Source organism: Meriones unguiculatus, chromosome 2, assembly GCF_030254825.1.
Source record: "Meriones unguiculatus strain TT.TT164.6M chromosome 2, Bangor_MerUng_6.1, whole genome shotgun sequence".
In the NCBI taxonomy this organism is placed as follows: domain Eukaryota; kingdom Metazoa; phylum Chordata; class Mammalia; order Rodentia; family Muridae; genus Meriones; species Meriones unguiculatus.
This window is the reverse complement of record NC_083350.1, coordinates 5,516,613-5,534,850: the sequence shown is the minus strand read 5'-3', so window position 1 is coordinate 5,534,850 and position 18,238 is coordinate 5,516,613. Positions and strand designations below refer to the sequence as shown.

At 47.2% G+C, this 18,238-nt stretch overlaps 1 protein-coding gene across 2 annotated transcripts in view; it reads right to left on the bottom strand.

Annotated features, from left to right (window-relative positions):
* Cndp1 (carnosine dipeptidase 1) overlaps window positions 1-16,387 on the bottom strand; it is a 31,623-nt gene extending 15,236 nt beyond the window's left edge. For both annotated transcript variants that reach the window (XM_060376891.1, XM_021648773.2), the window contains exons 1-5: window positions 16,189-16,387; window positions 10,656-10,781; window positions 7,924-8,073; window positions 6,415-6,577; window positions 3,931-4,019 (exon numbers count right to left, since the gene is read on the bottom strand). In XM_060376891.1, coding sequence (XP_060232874.1) covers window positions 3,931-4,019; window positions 6,415-6,577; window positions 7,924-8,073; window positions 10,656-10,742 — 489 coding nt within the window. In that variant the 5' untranslated portion in view covers window positions 10,743-10,781; window positions 16,189-16,387. The remainder of the gene's footprint in view (window positions 1-3,930; window positions 4,020-6,414; window positions 6,578-7,923; window positions 8,074-10,655; window positions 10,782-16,188) is intronic.
* Between the last annotated feature and the right edge of the window lie 1,851 nt (window positions 16,388-18,238).

Sequence of the window (18,238 nt, the reverse complement as noted above, 5' to 3'; positions counted from 1 at the left end):
TGCCAATTGCAGTTTTGTGTACCCTAGGAAGATGCGCTGAAGCTCTGAATTGTCACAGTCAGACATATTTTACTAACATTGATGAGCACATGATTGCTGAGATGGGTTGCTATAAAGAAAGAAAAGCCCAATCGTTTGATTTTACCAGTGAAGACTTAGGAGTCAGATGCTGGGTGAAAGCCTACCAGCTCAGAGAGGCAGAGAAAGCACCTTCCCCACTCAGCTCACATCCCAGAAGGAAAAAGTGCTTCCTACTCAGCTCATGTCCCGTGGGGAAAAGCCCCTTTTCCTTCTTCATGTCAGCTTAGAAACACTTCAAACTGAATGTCCCTCCTGTCTACTTCCTGTGCATCTGTCTATCTGTCCTCTGAACTTTCTCTCACTCTCTTTTTTATCTCCATGCTCACTTCCTGTCAACCGGTTGCTTGCTCTGACTCTTGACCTATGGTTAACTGTATTTAAGCCTGTTTACAGAAAGCTCTTGGATTAACGGTGTGTGCTAGGGCTGAGCCACACCACAACTAGAAACTGGTTTTTACAGTTCACAGTCTCAGGGTTCACAATGTGATTAAGTATCCCCCAATAGAGATGTAGCTAAAGAAATGCTCAGCAAATCATATTTCAGAAGATGTAAATCAGGGCTAGCAACATGCTTAGCAGGTAAGGGTATTTGCCTTCAAGCCTGATGACCAGAGGTTAAGCGCTGAGACACACTTAGTGGAAGGAGAGAAACATCCTGCAAGTTGTCACCTGACCTTCATATACATGCCTGGCACATGCTCCCCCTCTGTACATGCTCTTCTCTCTCTCTCTCTCTACACACACACACACACACACACACACACACACACACACAAATGAAAAATGTTCAACAATTAAAAATAGGGGCTGGAGAGGTGGCTCAGGTTAAGAACAGTGGCTGCTCTTCCAGAGGTCCTGAGTTCAATTCCCAGCAATCACATGGTAGCTTATAGCCATCTACACTGAGATCAGTGAAGGTACCCTCTTCTGGCCTGCAGACATAAATGCAGACAAAACATTATATACATAATAAATAAATACGTCTTTAAAAAAAAAGATGCAAACCAAATTGACAGTTGCTTAATGTTGGACCAGCAGCCAAAGTCTGTATGTGGTCAGCTCTGCAGCTCAGAGGACCGGTACAACCCAGCATGAGCAGTGTCACTTCTAAGATGAGCACAGGCATTAATAGTGAGATGATTCGTGCTGGGGGACCTCTCTTTGATTCTCCAAGAGCCAGAAGGAAGCGAGGGAGGGAGAGGAAAGGAGGGCTGCGGTCACCACAGGATCTTTGCAGTGTTGTTTCTTTGTATTTGCTTAAGACAGTGTCTCTCCCTGCAGGTCCACTCCGGTCTGCAGCCTCCTGATTCAGCCTCCCAAGCATGGATTCCAGGTGTGTATTACCACTCTGGCTGAAAATATCTCTTTATATAAATTCTCCCACAACCCTGTGTGGTGGAAATTCTCATTCATATGGAAAATGAGGTTCAGAAAAGTTAAGAGATGTGTTCAAAGGCAATGGCTATTTCTTATTTGCTTGTGATTATATAATGTTCAGAGCTAAACTTAAAAAGCAAAGCACATTGTGGCCATTATACAGTCATTTTCTGATGCAAATTGGTTATCACACATGAGAAGGAAGGAAGGAAAAGGAGGCGAGCAGAGGAAAGGGGAGAGAGAAGAAAGGGTAAGAAAACTCAATTTCATGGAACTGAACAGAAGTGAAAGAGGTGAGAAAATGGGTAAAGGGAAGAAAAGTGGAGGGGAAAAACAAAACAAACCAAAACAAAAACCAAACACAAACACAAACACCCCTTTACAGTCTTATATAGGCCTAGAATGTTTTCAGCCTCTGAGTCTTACTACTGAATAAACTTATACTTTCTAACATCTGGCTGGCTGGTTCAACTCAGCTGTTCTGGCTCAAAAATACCTCTCCAGGCTAACTGGTTCAAACTGGCTTCTCACTGAATTGCTCTGCTTGGAAAAACTGCCTCTGAACTCCATGAACTGAGCTGCACAAATGGGATGGAACCCCACAAACTCAAATGAACTCCACTGCACTCAACTGAACTGTGCCAAACTGAACCCCCCTCTCTCCCCGCATGGCTTGTAAGTAGCCTCTTTTCTGTCTATTCTCATGAGAGTTGGGCATATGCTATCTCTCACACATTAATGATTCATCACTTTGTCTGCCCCTCAATCCAAGGCCATTGTTTGGGATTAAAGGTGTGTACTAAGGGAGTGTCTGTACACCATCTGGATCACAGAGACATAGGCCTTTGGATGTAATCCCTTGCTGGAGCAGCCATGTTGCTGGATTAAAATTTCTCTACAGGTCTGCAGCTGTAAAGGGAGAGGGACCTTCCTCACAGACAGGTGCCACCACCCTTGATGAGTGGAATCAAGGGCTAGGCTTCCCGAGATATGCACTGGCTATTACTGCCAGAGTGCTTAGGACATCTGGACTGGCTGTTTCTGGGCCACATGGAACTATGTAGCAGAACACAGTGTTTAAGCTCAACTTTCTGAATCAATGTATCCATTTATATAAAATGAAATCTGAGGTCTAGATGTGTGAAGCCACACAGCAGATTCAGTCTTCTTTGGGAGTCCAAACACAAGAAAGGAATGACTGGAGAAAAAACCAAAACATCCTTGCCAAACTAAGAGGCAAAGATGCATCCGGACCCGCCAACAGTGAGCTCCTATAGCCAGGAAGAGTGGACCGCCTCCTCAGAGCTCCCCCAGCCTTGCTTCCGTAACCCTGTGGACAATAGCCCTTCTTAGGGAGAGTACCTAGGAGACGCAGGCAGAGGCTCGGGTCACAGAGGTTTGTCTAGCCACGTGTATCACTGTCCATTAAGCCATGCCTGTGATAATGAGGAAGTGAGGAATGAAAGGAGGAAACAAGGTTGGACTTCTTCCTGAATGTCATACCCATAGACACTTCAGGGTCATCATGGGTTTGTCATGTTTTAGGCTGTGTGTGTGTATGTGTGTGTGTGTGTGTGTGTGTGTGTGTGTAGAGTAACTCAACCATTCATGCTTATGTGAAAATCAGAAGTCAACATCAAATCTTATTTTGTTTTGTTTTTCTGAGACAGAGATTTTCTGTGTAGCCCTGGCTATCCTGGAATTCACTCTGTAGACCAGGCTACCCTCGAACTTGCAGAAATCCACCAGCCTCTGCTTCCCAGAGTACTAGGATTACAGGCATGCACCATGGTGCCTGGCCAACATTAACTCTTTTGATCTATTGTGCTCCATCTTATTTTTTGAAAGAGTCTCTCACTGAACACCCGTTTGCCAAGGCTGCTGGCTAGCAAGCTCCCAGGATCTGCCTGTCTCCTGGACCCTAGTCCTGGAATTATAGACATGGCTCCTCACCCAGCATTTTACAATGGGTGCTAGAGACTCAAGCCCTAGTAGGTACTGAAGCACCAACCAGCACTGTATTCCGTGGTGTGTGTGTGTGGTGTGTGTGTAGTATGATATGGGGGGGGGCATGCACATGCCACAACACACATGTAGAAATGAGAGAACAGCTTGAAGGGGTTGGTTCTCTCCTTCCACCCTGTAGGTCTAGGGCTCAGAAGGACACAGGCTCGGCAGCGAGTGCCTTTCTTTGCGGAGCCAACACAGCAGCTCCGTGTTCTGGTTTTGATGTGGTTGGTCCTGCAGGCTGGAGTCCAAGCTTCTAGGATGACTGCTGTCTGGCTGGGGTGCTCTGAGTACATTCCCCAAATTTCCCAAGCTTTGCTTTTCTCTTTAAAGTGGCTGTGACGGTAATACGCACTCAAGATTGCTGTGTGGAAGGTAAGTCGAGCAGTGTGCTGAGGACCGGGTGCACAGCTCAAAGCATGTTCACAGCCACCGCCCTCCCTCTCAGCACAGCGGGCCACCCACCTGTCCCAGAGCTCGGAAGGCGCTCACAGCATTAACCCAGGCCAGCACAGGGCCCTTGTTGTCTGTTGCTCCCCGGCCGTAGAGTTTTCCTTTAAAAATGGAAGGAGAAGATGTCAAAACAGTGCAAGCATGTCTGTGAAGTTACTAAGTTACGTGAACTCAAGTTCTGAGCTTAAGGAAAAGCTGCACCTGTGTTAGAAATTCCTACAGGGTCAGGCAATTGAGCTTTGTGATTATATTACTTAAAATATTGCAGACCAAAGCCGAGCATTTTAGGATAGAACTGTTTGTCATCTGTATCTGATCTGAACCTCCTTATGTGCTGGGAGCCAAAGCTATCTACTAAAGCCAAAGTCAAACAGTGAACCAAAGCTATCTAGTGGAGACAAAGCTATTTACTGAAGCCAAAGCCAAGTAGTGAGCAAAGGTCATTTAGTGGAGACCTAAAGCTATTTAGTGAAAGAGTTACCTAAGACCCTAAATCATGAGTGATAGATTGTGAGGACATCCGTCTGTTAGTTTTAGAGCATCCGTGAGATAGCTTAAGAAAACATCCTTACGGTATCTTGCAGGTGCAATATTTAACCCATGAAAGCACTCTTCCTATCTCCTGCAGTAGTAAATTAACCTTCTCCCCTTTCCTGCCTTCTCCCTATATAAGTTGGGTAAAAAATTTTTAATAAATGAGGCTCTGATCAGACAAACAGACTTGACCTTCATTTCTTGTGCTTCTTGTCCCTTCCCCACCATTCCTTCCAATCTCCTCCTTAGGAACCCCGTTGAAGCCCTGCGGGTCAGGGCACTTATGATCCCTAAAGCTTGGAGAATGTGTGAGTAGACCCTAAGTTCCACCAACTCAAAAGCAAACTCTGCCATCAGAGTTCAGACGGTATCTGAAACCTACACAGATTTTTTTTATGTGACCCATGTATGTGTATTTGACAAAAGTGATGACTTCCTTTGTTCTTTGACTAATAAAATCTCATATGACCACTTCCACGTAGAACATGTTATTTTGAGAAATGTGAATCTGTGTTCCTGGGCCAAAGTCACTTATATTTGTCTCCAGAATATTCTACCATCTAAAAATATTTTTAAAAATTTTACTTATATGTATGGATGTTCCTTTCACAGGCTGGTATGCCAGATCAAAGGCCGGAAACGGGTGTCAGGTCCCCTATAACATGTGGTCCTGAGCTGTGGGTGCTTGGAACTAAGCCCAGGCCCCTGGAACAGCAGCTACGCGCTCAAGCTCTCAGCACTCCTCCAGCTGCAGAATAAACTACCTCTTATTCCCTTTGAGATGAGGGCTGGTTTGGGATCAGTAGCTAAAAATTTATGAGTAATAATTTTAACGGTAATTTCTAACATTCCAGGTAAAAAAATCTTTCTCTGAAATTGCAAATTGTTAGGTGTGGTGGTGCACACCTGTAACCCAGCCTTTGGAAGGTGGCAAGAGCTAGTTGAAGAATAGACCGGGAAAAGTGAGACACTGTCTAAAAAACAAAAGCAAAACAAAGAAAACACAAAGCATAAATTCTTATATACAACACCAGTCACATAAAAGAAGCTAGTCTAAACACACACCATTCACCAATCTTAGAAGAACTTAGTTGTTTTGTTCAAGTTCCTTGCTGGCCCCTGAGGGCTTGCTGAACAGCACATAGCATCGTTTCTCGTGCTGACATTTTTTTATTGGAAGAATAATGAAATAGAGATGTGTGTACATCTCTATTGACTTTCCTTCTTCTTTTCTTTAACAAATTCAAATTCAATCTGCCTTAAAAAACAACTGTGACCTAGACAACTGTTTCCACTGGGCAAGAGCTCACCCCCTGAGGGGCACAAAGGCACAAAGTTCATTGTGTCTTTCACAAATGTAAGGAAATAAACTTCACGGACATGAAAACAGGACTTCTCTCAATCCCCCCATTCTCTGGTGTGTGTGTGTGTGTGTGTGTGTGTGTGTGTGTGTGTGTGTGTGATCAAATCTAGGACCTGGTGTATGCAGGACAAGCATTTTACTATTGAGCTATATGTCTTTTCCTTCCTTCATTCCTTCCTCCCTCCCTTCCTCTCTTTCTTTCTTTCTTTCTTTCTTTCTTTCTTTCTTTCTTTCTTTCTTTCTTTCTTTCTTTTTCTTTTTTCACTTTTCCTTCCTTCCTTTCTTCCTTCCTTCCTTCCTTCCTTCCTTCCTTCCTTCCTTCCTTCCTTTCTTTCTTTCTTTCTTTTTCTTTTTCTTTTTTTACTTTTTATTTTGAGATATGGTCTCACTCAGTTGCTCAGACTGGCCTCAAACTCAGTTTGAATCACAGGTTTGGCTTGAAATTGTGAGTCTTTCTCCAACCTCTGGAGTAGCATGGTATAGTCCTCAACCACCTAGTTCTGATCATTTTCAACCATAGCTAAAGACCGGGACAGTCTTTGACTCTGTGCCCAGCCTGCACTATGAACATGCTCCACCTAGAACCAGAAGACACTGACCATCCACCTCTGTGAGTGTATAGGGGTCTGTGAGCCAGCCGTCCTCTCTCTGGGCTGGCTGCACGTCCAAGTGCCCATAAAAGCATACCGTGGGCTTCTTGGCATCATTTCCCAGCTCAGCCAGTATGGTGGGAGGGATGCGAAGACTCTGCCCATCAGGCATCTGTGGGACAGTGGGTCACAATATTAAAACAAAGCAGACAAACGAAACCCTGACAAGGAGAACCCATTCTTCTTCCAGAATGTCCGAACAAGAGTCCTGTCTACTCTACCCCCGAGTCCCTGTAAGGCAACATGACATTTCTAAGCAACCCTTTCTCCATCTCTAAAACATATACAATGGCTGGCTATGGTGATGTGTGTCTTTAATTTCAGGACTAAAGAGCCAAGGCAGGCAAAGCCCCATGCCTTTGAACCAGCCTGGTTTATAGTGTGAGTTCTAGGGCAGCCAAGGCTGCATGGTGAGGATTTGTCTCAAATAAACAAATAAACCCAAAAACCAAAAACAAAAAGTGTATGCCATGATACACTTTTAATAGCCATGTGAAGCAGCGCTGGGATTATGATTATCAGTAGTTATTAGATATCCAATACCAAATAACGCACTGTCTTTAGAAGTGTTCGTCAAGAACTCAGACCTCAAATGGCTTAAAGCAGCAGATTTGCCAAATGCTGGAAATCTTTGATGATTCTGAAGTTCTCACTGCTAAAACAGGAGACATTGGATGTTTTGATACAGCTCTGCCATCCATGGTAGAACAACAATGGCTCTAAGCAATGGTCATGTGCTGGCTGGTTTTATGTCGACTTGACACAAGATAGAGTTATCCAAAAGGAAGGCACCTCACTTGAGAAAATGCCTCCATAAGATCCAGCTGTGGGGCATTTTCTTAATTAGTGGTTGGTAGGGGAGGGCCGGCCCATTGTGAGTGAGCTGCCTCTGGTCTGATGGTCCTGGGTTCTATAAGAAGTCAGGCTGAACAAGGGAAGCAAGTCAGTAAGTATCTGCATCAGCTCCTGCTTCCATGATTCAGCCCATCTGAGTTCCTGTCCTGACTTCCTTCAGTGATGAATGGTGATGTGGCAGTATTAGCCAAATAAGCCCTTTCCTCCCCGGGTTTCTTTTCGGTCACGGTGTTTCATTGCAGCAATGGGAACCCTGACTAAGACAGGCTCCGAGGAAAGAACACACTCTTCAACTCTTCTTTCAGGAAGCTGCCTGTGCTTGCAAGAAAAGGCAATGGACAGAACCAATGGGGCAGGTCTCCCAATAGCAAGGTGACCCACGCTCATGGCCTCCATTTCATTCTTAATCTGCCCCAGTCCTGCCATGACCAGAAGTCCACAGCACAGTCTCATTTTGGACTGGGTGGAATGTTTCACTCTGTGGGAAACCTGGACTCTGTGGGCATTGGAAAGATGGTCTGAGTGAGTCCTTCCCTTGATACCACCTAAGGAAGGCATGGCCATGGACATGGTGGGCCCTGAGCTGGAAGGAGCCCCTGGCACCTGCTGAGAGCCCAAGTCTACAGAATTCACTCCAGCTCCCAGCTGTCGGAGCTTGTCTGCAGCCAAGGCCATCATCCGGAAGAGCTCCTGTCGGAGCCGAGGCACCGGCTGCACAGAGTCACTCTCAATGGCCACCCACTCCTTCAGGGTCTGTGAAGAGAGACAACAAGGGAGCAGTGAGGTGGGCACAAGAGCCCTTCAGCTGGGTAGGGGCTGATGGGAGACAAGCCCCTAAACACACTTTAGTTCATGGAATCCTACTCATTAACACAGTGGCTTTCAAGAACAGGGAGTGACACGATATCCCAGTCAGAAAAGCTTGCCTCATGAGCGTGAGAACCCAAATTCAGTCCCTCGGGGCTGACTCTGTAAAACATAATCTGGACACTGAGGCCCACACTTGTAATCCTAGAGCAGGTAAGGCAAAGACAGGTGGATCCCTGCGGCTCAAAGGCCATCCAGCTGAGTCTATCTGAAAAATCAATAAGACTCTGGTTTCAAAACAAACTAACAACGAGACAAAACAAAAAACGTCAAATTGGACAGCACCCGAGAAAAACATACACCATTGACCATTGGCTTACATGAGTGCGCGCGCGCACACACACACACACACACACACACACACACGATAGATGACCAGAAGTATCTAATACCAAAGATGTGGTAGGGTAGGTTGAGAGAATGCAGTCAGCCCTTCCTTGCACTTTTGATCCTCTAGGCAGCATGGCCAGGACTAGAACTCCTCAATGTATGAGTTTAGTTACCCAACCTGCCTCAGCCTGTGGCATCACATGGCTTTGGGGACTCCTCAACCTTTCCACCTCAGGTTTTCAGCTGCAAGGGAGAAGTGGGGCTGGAGAGTTGGCTCAGTGGTTAAGAGCAATTGCTGCTCTTGCAAAGGCCCCACACCCTCATGCTGACTCACAACTCCATGTAACTGCAGAGCATGGTATCTAGCACCCTCTTCTGGCTCCTCAGGGTTCCTGAACACACATGGTACACATACATTCAAACAGGCACACACACATGCAAATAAATTAATTAACTTTTTAGAAGAAGAGGATGCTCCCTAATTCCACATGGACAGGTGGCCACTGTGTCATAGGACTCAGCAAACATTCACTAAGGATGCCCACAGTGGGGTAATTTGAAATCATCACCCATGGTCTATTGTCAGAACCAGAATTGCTTAAGAAGAGACTTTTTGGTACTGTGTAAACTGGAATAACTGAGAGCTGTGAACTCTCCTTTCTGCCTCAGAAGTGCTGGTATTCAGGTGTGCCCCACCACGCCTGGCAGAGCATCTCTGATTTTAATGGGAAATGGCATCTGTTTTGGATAGCCAATCTTGACTGCTTCTTCCTTTAGTTTGATTTTTCTTTTGTGGTTAAAGCATCTACATTTTTTTTTTTTATCCCAAGGGAATTTACTCAAGGAATACTAGGTTTTACATTTTCCAGCTGGAGTGTGAAGGGAAGGAGCTGCTGACACTCCCCCATAGTGAATGGGAAGTTTGAGGAGGCTGGAAGAGGGGTACTCTGCCTGAAAGCCCACACTGCCCTCGGCACCCATGAGACATGGTGTCTCAACAGACTCTGGAGATTCTGCTTGAATTCTGGAAACCCAAGAGCTGGTTCTGTCGGGTAACTAGGATAGAGGATGAAGGATTACATGGAGGCCATGTCTAGAATGTTGGCCTGGAAGTCAGCTTTGCGCCTTTCCCATGAAACACAAAGGCTTTGTTTCTGTTCACAGGACAATCTCCTTAACATTGGCCAACTGACTGATGCAACACTGGGGGTGTAGAACGTGAAGTCTGGTGACACTAAAGGAGGCTCTAGATGAACCAGCTTGGTGTGGGAAGTCAAGCACACCAATGCTCACCGCACCTGCAGGCCTAGCACCTGGGAGCTGGGGGCAGGAGGGTCAGGAACTTGGGTCATCCTCTCCTAGGTGATGAGGTCCGGCTAGCCTGGGCTACATGTGATGCTGTCTCAAAACAACAAACAAACAAAACAGCTGCCTGAATAGGTGTGGAGAAGGCTGTGGTCACGGGCCCAGATGCTGACAGAGCACAGAGTGGACAAGAGACAGTAGAGAGGGGAGAGGGAAATTTCCCCGGTGAGACATAAGAACCTGCCCCTCCTGCTCCTCCCTCCCCTTCCCACTCTCCCCTCTTTCTCCTTTCCTCCTCCTCCTCCCTTCCTGCTCCTCCTTCCCCTCCCTCTCCTCCCCTCTTCCTCTTTTCCTCCCTTTCTCCCCTCCTCTCCTCCTCTCCTCATGTGTAAAAAGTTCTCCTGTTCCATCTGGAATCTCTGGGAACCAGGGAATATTGTCAGTGGGCTACTTGATGGACTAGAGTAATCATGATCTCCACAGAGGTGATGGGACAGGGACAGAGACAGAGACAGCCAGGGACAAAGAGTGTCTTTCCAGAAGCTAACCAAGGGTTCTCTAATGAGCACTGATTTTCTTTTCCTGAGGCAGGGTTTCGTTGTGTGGCCTAGACCAGGCCGGCCTGGAACACAGATCTGCCCGCCTCTGCTGCCCAAGTGCTGGGATCTAAGGCGTGCACCATCACCTGGAGAGCACGGAGATGTTAACCTAAGAGGCCATCACCATTGTGAGTGGAATCACATTGCCAGGCACGAGATCCCACACCTCCCAGTGAACTGACACCACTGGGTTCTCAGAGGAGCAACTGGAGCATCACAGGCAGCTGGTCCTACCTGCACAAACTCGTCCTGGTGGAGGTCGATGTACTGGAAGAGCTTCTCCAGCAGCCCAGAGCAGGGAGGGGAGAAGGAGGAGGCCATTCCCTGCCCCAGCAGCAGCAGCGCCAAGAGAGATGAAGCCTGTGGCCAATGACAATCAAAATTAGCTCCAGGGCTGGGCCTTCCAACGCTTTCCTATAGCTGCTCCCCAGTGCTGCTGCTTGGTGAGAGTCCCGCTGAAGTGACCAGAGACAGCTGAAGCAGAAGTGTGCGTCTCCTCACAACTTTCCCCAATGCTTCCTTTTCAAAACGAATGGATTTTTAAAAACATATACACATATATACTTTTTAAAGGCTAAATTTTAATTTAATTATTAAAACTGTTTGGGTATGGGTATTTTTCCTACAAGTTGGTTGTGTACCTAGAGCATGCCTGGTGCCCACGGAGGCCAGAAGGGAACATTGGGTACCATGATACTAGAGTTACAAAGGGTTGTGATCTGCCATATGGATGCTGGGAATTGAACCTGGGTCCTTTAGAAGAGCAGTCAGTGCTCTTAACTACTGACAAATTGTCCAGCATGTCATTTTCTTGGAAAACTTTATACATGAATACTTCATCTACATCACTCCCTCCCTTCCCTGCTTGCCCCCCATCTCCTCCCATGTCCCCCCAACTCTTCCTGGAAATTTCACATCCTCCTCCTCCATTTTCCTCCTCCATCCTATTTCTCCTCCTCCATTTTCCTTCTCCCCTCCTCCATCCTCCTCCATCTTCCTCCTCTATTCTCCTTCTCCCCTCCTCCATCCTCTTCCTTCAGCCTCCTCCACCTCCTCTTCCTCCTCCATCCTCCTCCTTCAGCCTCCTCCACCTCCTCTTCCTCCTCCATTCTCCTCTTCCATCCTCCTTCTCATCCATCTTCCTTTTTCTCCTCCTCCAGCCTCCTTCTTTTTCTTTTGTTTTTTTTTTTTGAGACAGTTTTTTTTTTTTCTGTGTAGCCCTGTTGTCCTGCAGCTCACTTTGTAAACCATGCTGGCCTGTAACACAGAGATCTGCCAGCCTCTGCCTCCCAAGTTTCCAATGCTGAGATATTAAAGAGGCATGAACCGTCAAAGGCTTATGCTATGCTGCTTTTTTTTTTTTTTTTTTTTTTTTTGAGCCAGGGTTTCTCTGCATATCCCTAGTTGTCCTGGAACTCATTCTATAGACCACACTGTCCTCAAACTCAGAGATCCACCTGCCTCAGCCTTCCTTCTTTAATTATTATGGATACATTTATACACACACACACACGTAAGTACACACACATCTTAGCGATTTTTATATTGCTGAGACAAAACACTTTGACCAGGCAACTTAGAAAAGAAAGCATTTAATTTGGGGCTCATGGTTCCAGGGGTTTAGAGCCTGTGACAGTCATGGCAGGGAGCATGGCAACAGGCAGAGCAGGCATGGAACAGTAGCTGAGAGCTTACATCTGGTCCACAAGCAAGAGGCAGAGAGAGAGAGAGAGAGAGAGAGAACACTAAATGAGAATAGCCCCTTTGGGGGTCAAGGACCCTTTCACATTGGTTACCTAAGACAACCAGAGAATACAGATATTTACATTATGATTCATAGTAGTAGCAAAACTACAGTTATGAAGTAGCAATGGAAAAGTTTATGGTTGGGGTCACCACAACATGAGCAACTGTATTAAAGGGTCACAGCATTAGGACCCTGCACTAACTGTTCTCAAATATAATATACCAGCCTATGGGGACCACCTCATCCAAACCGCCACAGCCACAGCCACAGCCACACACACACACACACACACTCTCACCTGCCACTCCCTGTATCCTGGCTCTATGCTTCCCTCCTCTCCCTGGCCTCTACAGAGATCCTCTGCACAAACCATTGAGCCACTGTTCCTCATCTTTCCCAGTCCTCTAATTAGTCATCCCCACCCTCTGGCCACTCCTGGGGAATGATTCTACCCAGATGTCCTTGGAACTTTAGGGAAAAAGGTCCTCCTTGGCCTGGACATGATTCCATGTCAAACTGAACAAGACCACACCTGGGTGACACAATTAAAACCTGTCTAAAGCATAATAAAATAAAACAAGACACAACTCAGCAAGGGTGCCAAGATATTACAAATGAGGGAAAAACAATACAGTGTTTTATATGACTAGTGCCTGAAATCAGATAGTAAGTGCTGGTGGGGCTTTGCAGAGGCTGGCGCCATCATAGGCTGCTGGTAGAAATTGTTGGGCCTGCAAGATGGCTTAGCGACTAAAGGCTCTTCCCACAGAGTCTGACAATCTGAGTTTGAGTCCTTGGACCCACACAAAACAGAAAACAAAACCAAAAGAAAACCAAAAGAACAAAAATCCAACCCATTCCCAATCATCTGACCTACACACACACACACACACACACACACACACACACACACACACACACACACTGTGGCATAGGTGCCCTGTTCTCAGTAAATAAATAAACATAAAAACAAAAAGTAAAATGACGTAGTTTCTTTGAAGAACAGTCTGGCCTGATGTGGTTGTGGTACACACCTTTGAACCCAGGTCTTGAGGCAGAGGCAGAGGCGGGGCAAGGACAGATCTCTGTGAGTTCAAGGCCAGCCTGGTCTACATAGCAAGTTCCAGGACAACCAGAGCTATATAACAGAGAGAATTTACTAAAAAACAAAAACCAAACAAAAGTATTGGTGGAGTTGGGGTAGTTTAGTAGTTAGCGCCTGCTTTGACAATATAGTGCTGAAAGGAATAAGCCAGACATAAAAAGGCTATTTATTTAATGCTTCCTCTTATAGAAAAGTCTAGGACGGATCAACACGTGAAGACAGGAATAAGACGGGTACTTACCTAGGGTGAAGAAGGCAGTGACTGTGAGTGAAGAAAAAATTTCCTTTGTGAGAATGTTCTAAAATGGATTGTGGCGGTTCAATGATGTGAATAACTAAGACAGCTGAGTGGCGTGTTCCGGGCTGAACTGTAAGATATGTGCATTAGAGCACGAATGTAAGCTAACTGCCATACACATGACCACTGGCTTGAGTATTGCTGAGTGTGAGCAATGTGCCAGGGAAGGGAGGCTTAAAGTTAAGGGGCCAGTGAGCTTTGCTCTTGATGGGAATTGGACCAGCAGGTGGCACTGGTGATCTGTCGATGTCCCTCCTCAACCTAGACATAGCTGGTTCAGCTAGATCCTAATGCCAAGTAGCAAATGAACCAGGGTTGCTGCCCATAAACTTAAAAAAAAGGGGGGGGGGGGCGCTCAGAGTACCAAGGAAAACTCATGTTGACTCTTTGAGACACAAAATGCTATTGTCTTTCCCCTCGGTTCTGGGAATTGACCAGGGCCTTGTACCAAAAAGCTGCATCTCCAATCTCAGACAGAAGAATTCTTGGCAAGCCATTGTCTAGATTAACATTTGATTTTATTTCTCATCCTGTTGTTACTAAGAGGATTTTAATTAAAATATTTTAATCTCTCTGAGAATTTTATGTGATGTATTTTAATAATATTCACTCCCACTCCTCCTCCTAATTTCCCCCAGATCTGCCTATCTTCCTTACCTCCCCCCAGACTTTTTTTTTTTTTTTTTTTTTTGGTTTAGGTTTTCAAGACAGGGTTTCTTTGTGTAGCCTTGGTTGTCCTGGACTCACTTTGTAGAACAGCCTGGCCTGGAACTCACAGCGATCTGCCTGCCTCTCCCTCTCCAGTGCTGGGATCAAAGGCATGCGCCACCACACCAGCAGGCTATCTTTTTTTAAATAATCCACCCAGTCCAGTTTGTGTGGCATTGTGCATCTGAGCATGGCAGACCACCAGGCCCTACCCTTAAAAAAATTGCCTCTTCTTCAGAAGACATCAGCTGCCCACAGTGCCTCAGTAGGGTGGAGGCTCATGAGCTCCTTTCCTTCCGTTAAAAGAAAAACTGATGCTTAAAAGAAGAGAGGCTGGACAGGGTGGAACGGGCCTTTAATCCCAGCACTTGGGAGGCAGAGGCAGGTGGAACTCTGTGAGTCTGAGGCTAGCCCAGTCTACAGACCAAGCTCGGAGTCATTCAGGGCTTTGTAGTGAGACCCTGTCTCTAAATAAAGAAAATAAAAAAAGAGTCTGAATGGAAAGAAAAAGGCCACAGGAAGAGAAGGAAACAGCACCCAAATCTCTGGGTGCAAGGAGTGAGGTTTCAGAGTTGTGTGCAGTCAGTCCCTCTGTCAGGGACTGAGGCAGCCTTCCTACAGAAGCCTGACCAGCTCCATGATGGGCTCCATTTCCTGCTAGACAGAACAACCTAAGAGTTACAGGAAAACCACAGTGAAAGGGCAACCAACCAGAAACAGCAGAGGCATCTGGCCTGGGGAGGACAAGGTTGCTTAGCTACCTGTTTGAAAGGCACCTAAGTTCTGACCGGAGTCACAGAGTCAGGTAGCCTCCATGCACCCACCAACCCCAATCAGAGTCATGCAGCCAAGTAGGAACTCCCCTCCTGGCTTTAAAAGGGGCATTTGAACTCCCCACTTGGCCACCTTCATGTTGGGGAGGTGGTGGCTCCAGCACACTGGACTCTACAGAATAAAAGCTCTTTGTTGTTTGCATGCTACTGAGTCTGGGGTTGTTCTTTTAGTGTATTCTGGAGCCTAAAGGGGACCAGGGTCTGTCGCTGGGGAACTAACTGGAAGCTGTGGTCCTGACGGTTGGGCAGATGAAGGAGATTGCTGGTACAGTCTTCACTTCCTTGCACATTCTGTCTTTCCCTTTTCCTTACAGAGCTGGAGAGAGCCTCCTGCTATGCATTTGCTCCAGGCCATCAAGATAGACATGGGCAGTGACAGCCTGTTCTCCCCACCCTTGGATGAGACCCCAGGCACTACCTATTGGCTGTCCCCTCCTGTTTCTTGATCTCTGCTTGTTTTCTTGTGTTATAGTCATGCTGTGGGGTTCTGGGACACAGGCCCAGCCTGGCCTCTTCAGCTGACCGTCTGGAGCATGGGTTTCTGCCTGATAGTGCTGCCTGCAGCTGCTCCCCTCCTACGGACACTGATGGGCACCCGATTGCTCTGGAAAGCCTGAGCTAACTGACTGCCAGGTGCCAGCATTTCTTACCCGGGGAAGCCTGTTGGAGGCCATGTATCCTGGTCCGCACCAGGTTCCCTGCTACCTGCTAGGGAATGAGCAAATCTGGTTGCAGGCTCCTGCTGTAGAGTTGTCTCCGTATCTCACAGAGCCATAGACATGGCCCCAACTCCACAGGGCTCACTTCTCCCCAGAGTACTCTCGCTCTGCCGTGCCAAAGCCGGAGCTTTGCCCATCTGCTGTGGCTGTGTACTCAGAGCACTTGCTACCTCTATCCATCTGTCCGTCTGCTCACAGCACTAAAACTCTTGTAAGAAGCTTCTTCGCCCAGCAGTCCTGCTTAGTGTCCCTCTTGAACCTGAACCTGAGACCCTTCAGTGTCCCATTTGCCAAACAGAGGTTGTCTGCAGAAACTTCAGCAACAAAGACAATTTAGGCACCACAGATTTTACTTACCAAGGCCCCTGGAGTCCCAATGTTCCTGTGACAGAGGCTTCTCTGTCCGGTTTCTGCTTCAATGACTTTATTATTACAGGGGGAAAAAACCTGTTTTATTAGCCTGCTTTTTCACGGTGATTGATTTAAAACAAAATACAAAGGAAGAAAACAAAACCCTCATTTTTTTCTGGATTGTGTTAATCCCAGCAGAACCGGGTCCAAGGAAGGCTGCAGAGAGGAGGGCAGGCACCCTGGGCCCTTTGGGCGGGGCCTCCTGCAGGCGGCAGCCCTCCCTCAAAGTGAAGGCGGCGGGTCTGGAAAGCAAAGCTCCCTAGAAAAGTACAGGCGGCTAGAACCAAACAACCCAACAAGTTGACAGTCCTGACCCAGGGATTGGGGACATTTTATACAAGCGTTTGCACTCTGACCCCGAAAGGCCAGGCTCAAGAGAGACAACAGATGTGTAAAATTTACCATTTATCAGGATGTCAAGAAGTCTGCCTGAGCCCTCAGATGTAAACACGCACATGCGTTGCCCTGGAGATAACACTAATCCATACTTCCAGAAAAGATTCCCACTCCCCTCGGCCTGCGGACTGAAGCCAGGGCAGCTCCGGAAAGGCCTCGGAGCCAGGGCTCTTGTGTTTTCTCTCTTTACGTTCTCACAGCACAGGTGAGGCAGGCAGGTGAGGCAGGCAGGTGAGGCTTTACAGTAGCTCACGGGCCAGTCAGCAGGTTGTTTCAGTGATTTCTCCAGGCCTTTCTGTTTCAGGTAGCAAGTGAAGTCAAGCTTGGCAAATGGTTGGCACAAGCAGCACATTAAGTGAGTCACTAAATCAATCGATAGATCCGTAGCTGACTACTAGTCTGTTGTGCCTTGTTTTACTTCATCTGGAGGTAAAATAGACCCACGCCCGTATGCTGGTCCCACGGAAGCAGGGACACAGCAGTTGCTCTCTGCCAGGCTGGTGTCTCCCTGTCACCTAGGATCTTGGGAACTCTGAATAAGTGCTTCTTCCCAGCACTCTCCTCTCCCACACACTGAGGCGGTGTTCACGGTCGGCTGGATTGGAATGTCTGAATGGGGGACTGTACCACTGGACACTGGGGCCTTGTGCTTTGGGGACTGCAGTCCCTTGCCTCCCACTTCAGTGTGTGGAGGGCTGAGGCAGCTCAGAGAGATTTTCAAAGTTCAAGCCCTTAGCCGCAATGTTCCTGTCTGTCCTGAATCAGCAAGACCAAACAGACCACAGCTTGTCCAGCCTGTAGCGTATACATGACCCGTACCTGCTCAAGGGCTCAGAGAAACAAAGGCAGGTGCCAGGGGGACAAAGAATAGATGGACTCCTGTGGAAAGCTCTTTTTCTTCAGGCCGCTTCTCTAGCCCAGCTCTCAGCACCAGGAAAGCCTCGGTTGCTGGTAGATCCCTATTCACATGGGTGTGGGCTTGCAGGGTATAGGAAACCCTCAGAACTGGTCAAAGCCAGGTGCCTTCAGAGCAGATATTCCAGACAGACTCTGGTGGGCGTTAGGTGGTACCCTCAGAGGGGCAGCCAGCCGGAAGGTGGCACATGCTCCCGGGAGGCCCACGGCAGCTTTGCTTTCCTAGGCTGGGAGCACGGGTCACAGAATGGCGCCCTGACAATGCCTCCCTCTGACACAGTGGGTGGGGTGGGGGTAGGCTGGCAGGGACAGCCTCTGAGTCTGTCCTCACTTGGCACAGGCAGGATCCAGGAGACCCCCAGCCCTAGCTCCTAGCTGCACTCTCTCCAAGGCTTTTGGAACTGGAGAGTTGCTGATATATGAGTGACAGAAAGGTAAATCTTTGGAACTCAAGAAGCTGCTGGGAGGATCTCAAGGGCAGGGTTTAACCTTCTACCGTGCTGAGTGTGGTGCAGGATGATTAGCATCTCTTCAATAGAAGCTGAGTGATGTTGCCAGGATTCCCCCATAGCCTGGAACTCTGGAGAGAATGGGAGATTTCACTTCACCCTCGATTAATTCATAATTCATAATTCATTAATTCATAATAGAAGTCCCGATATTTTACAACCAGTGCTTTTGTATG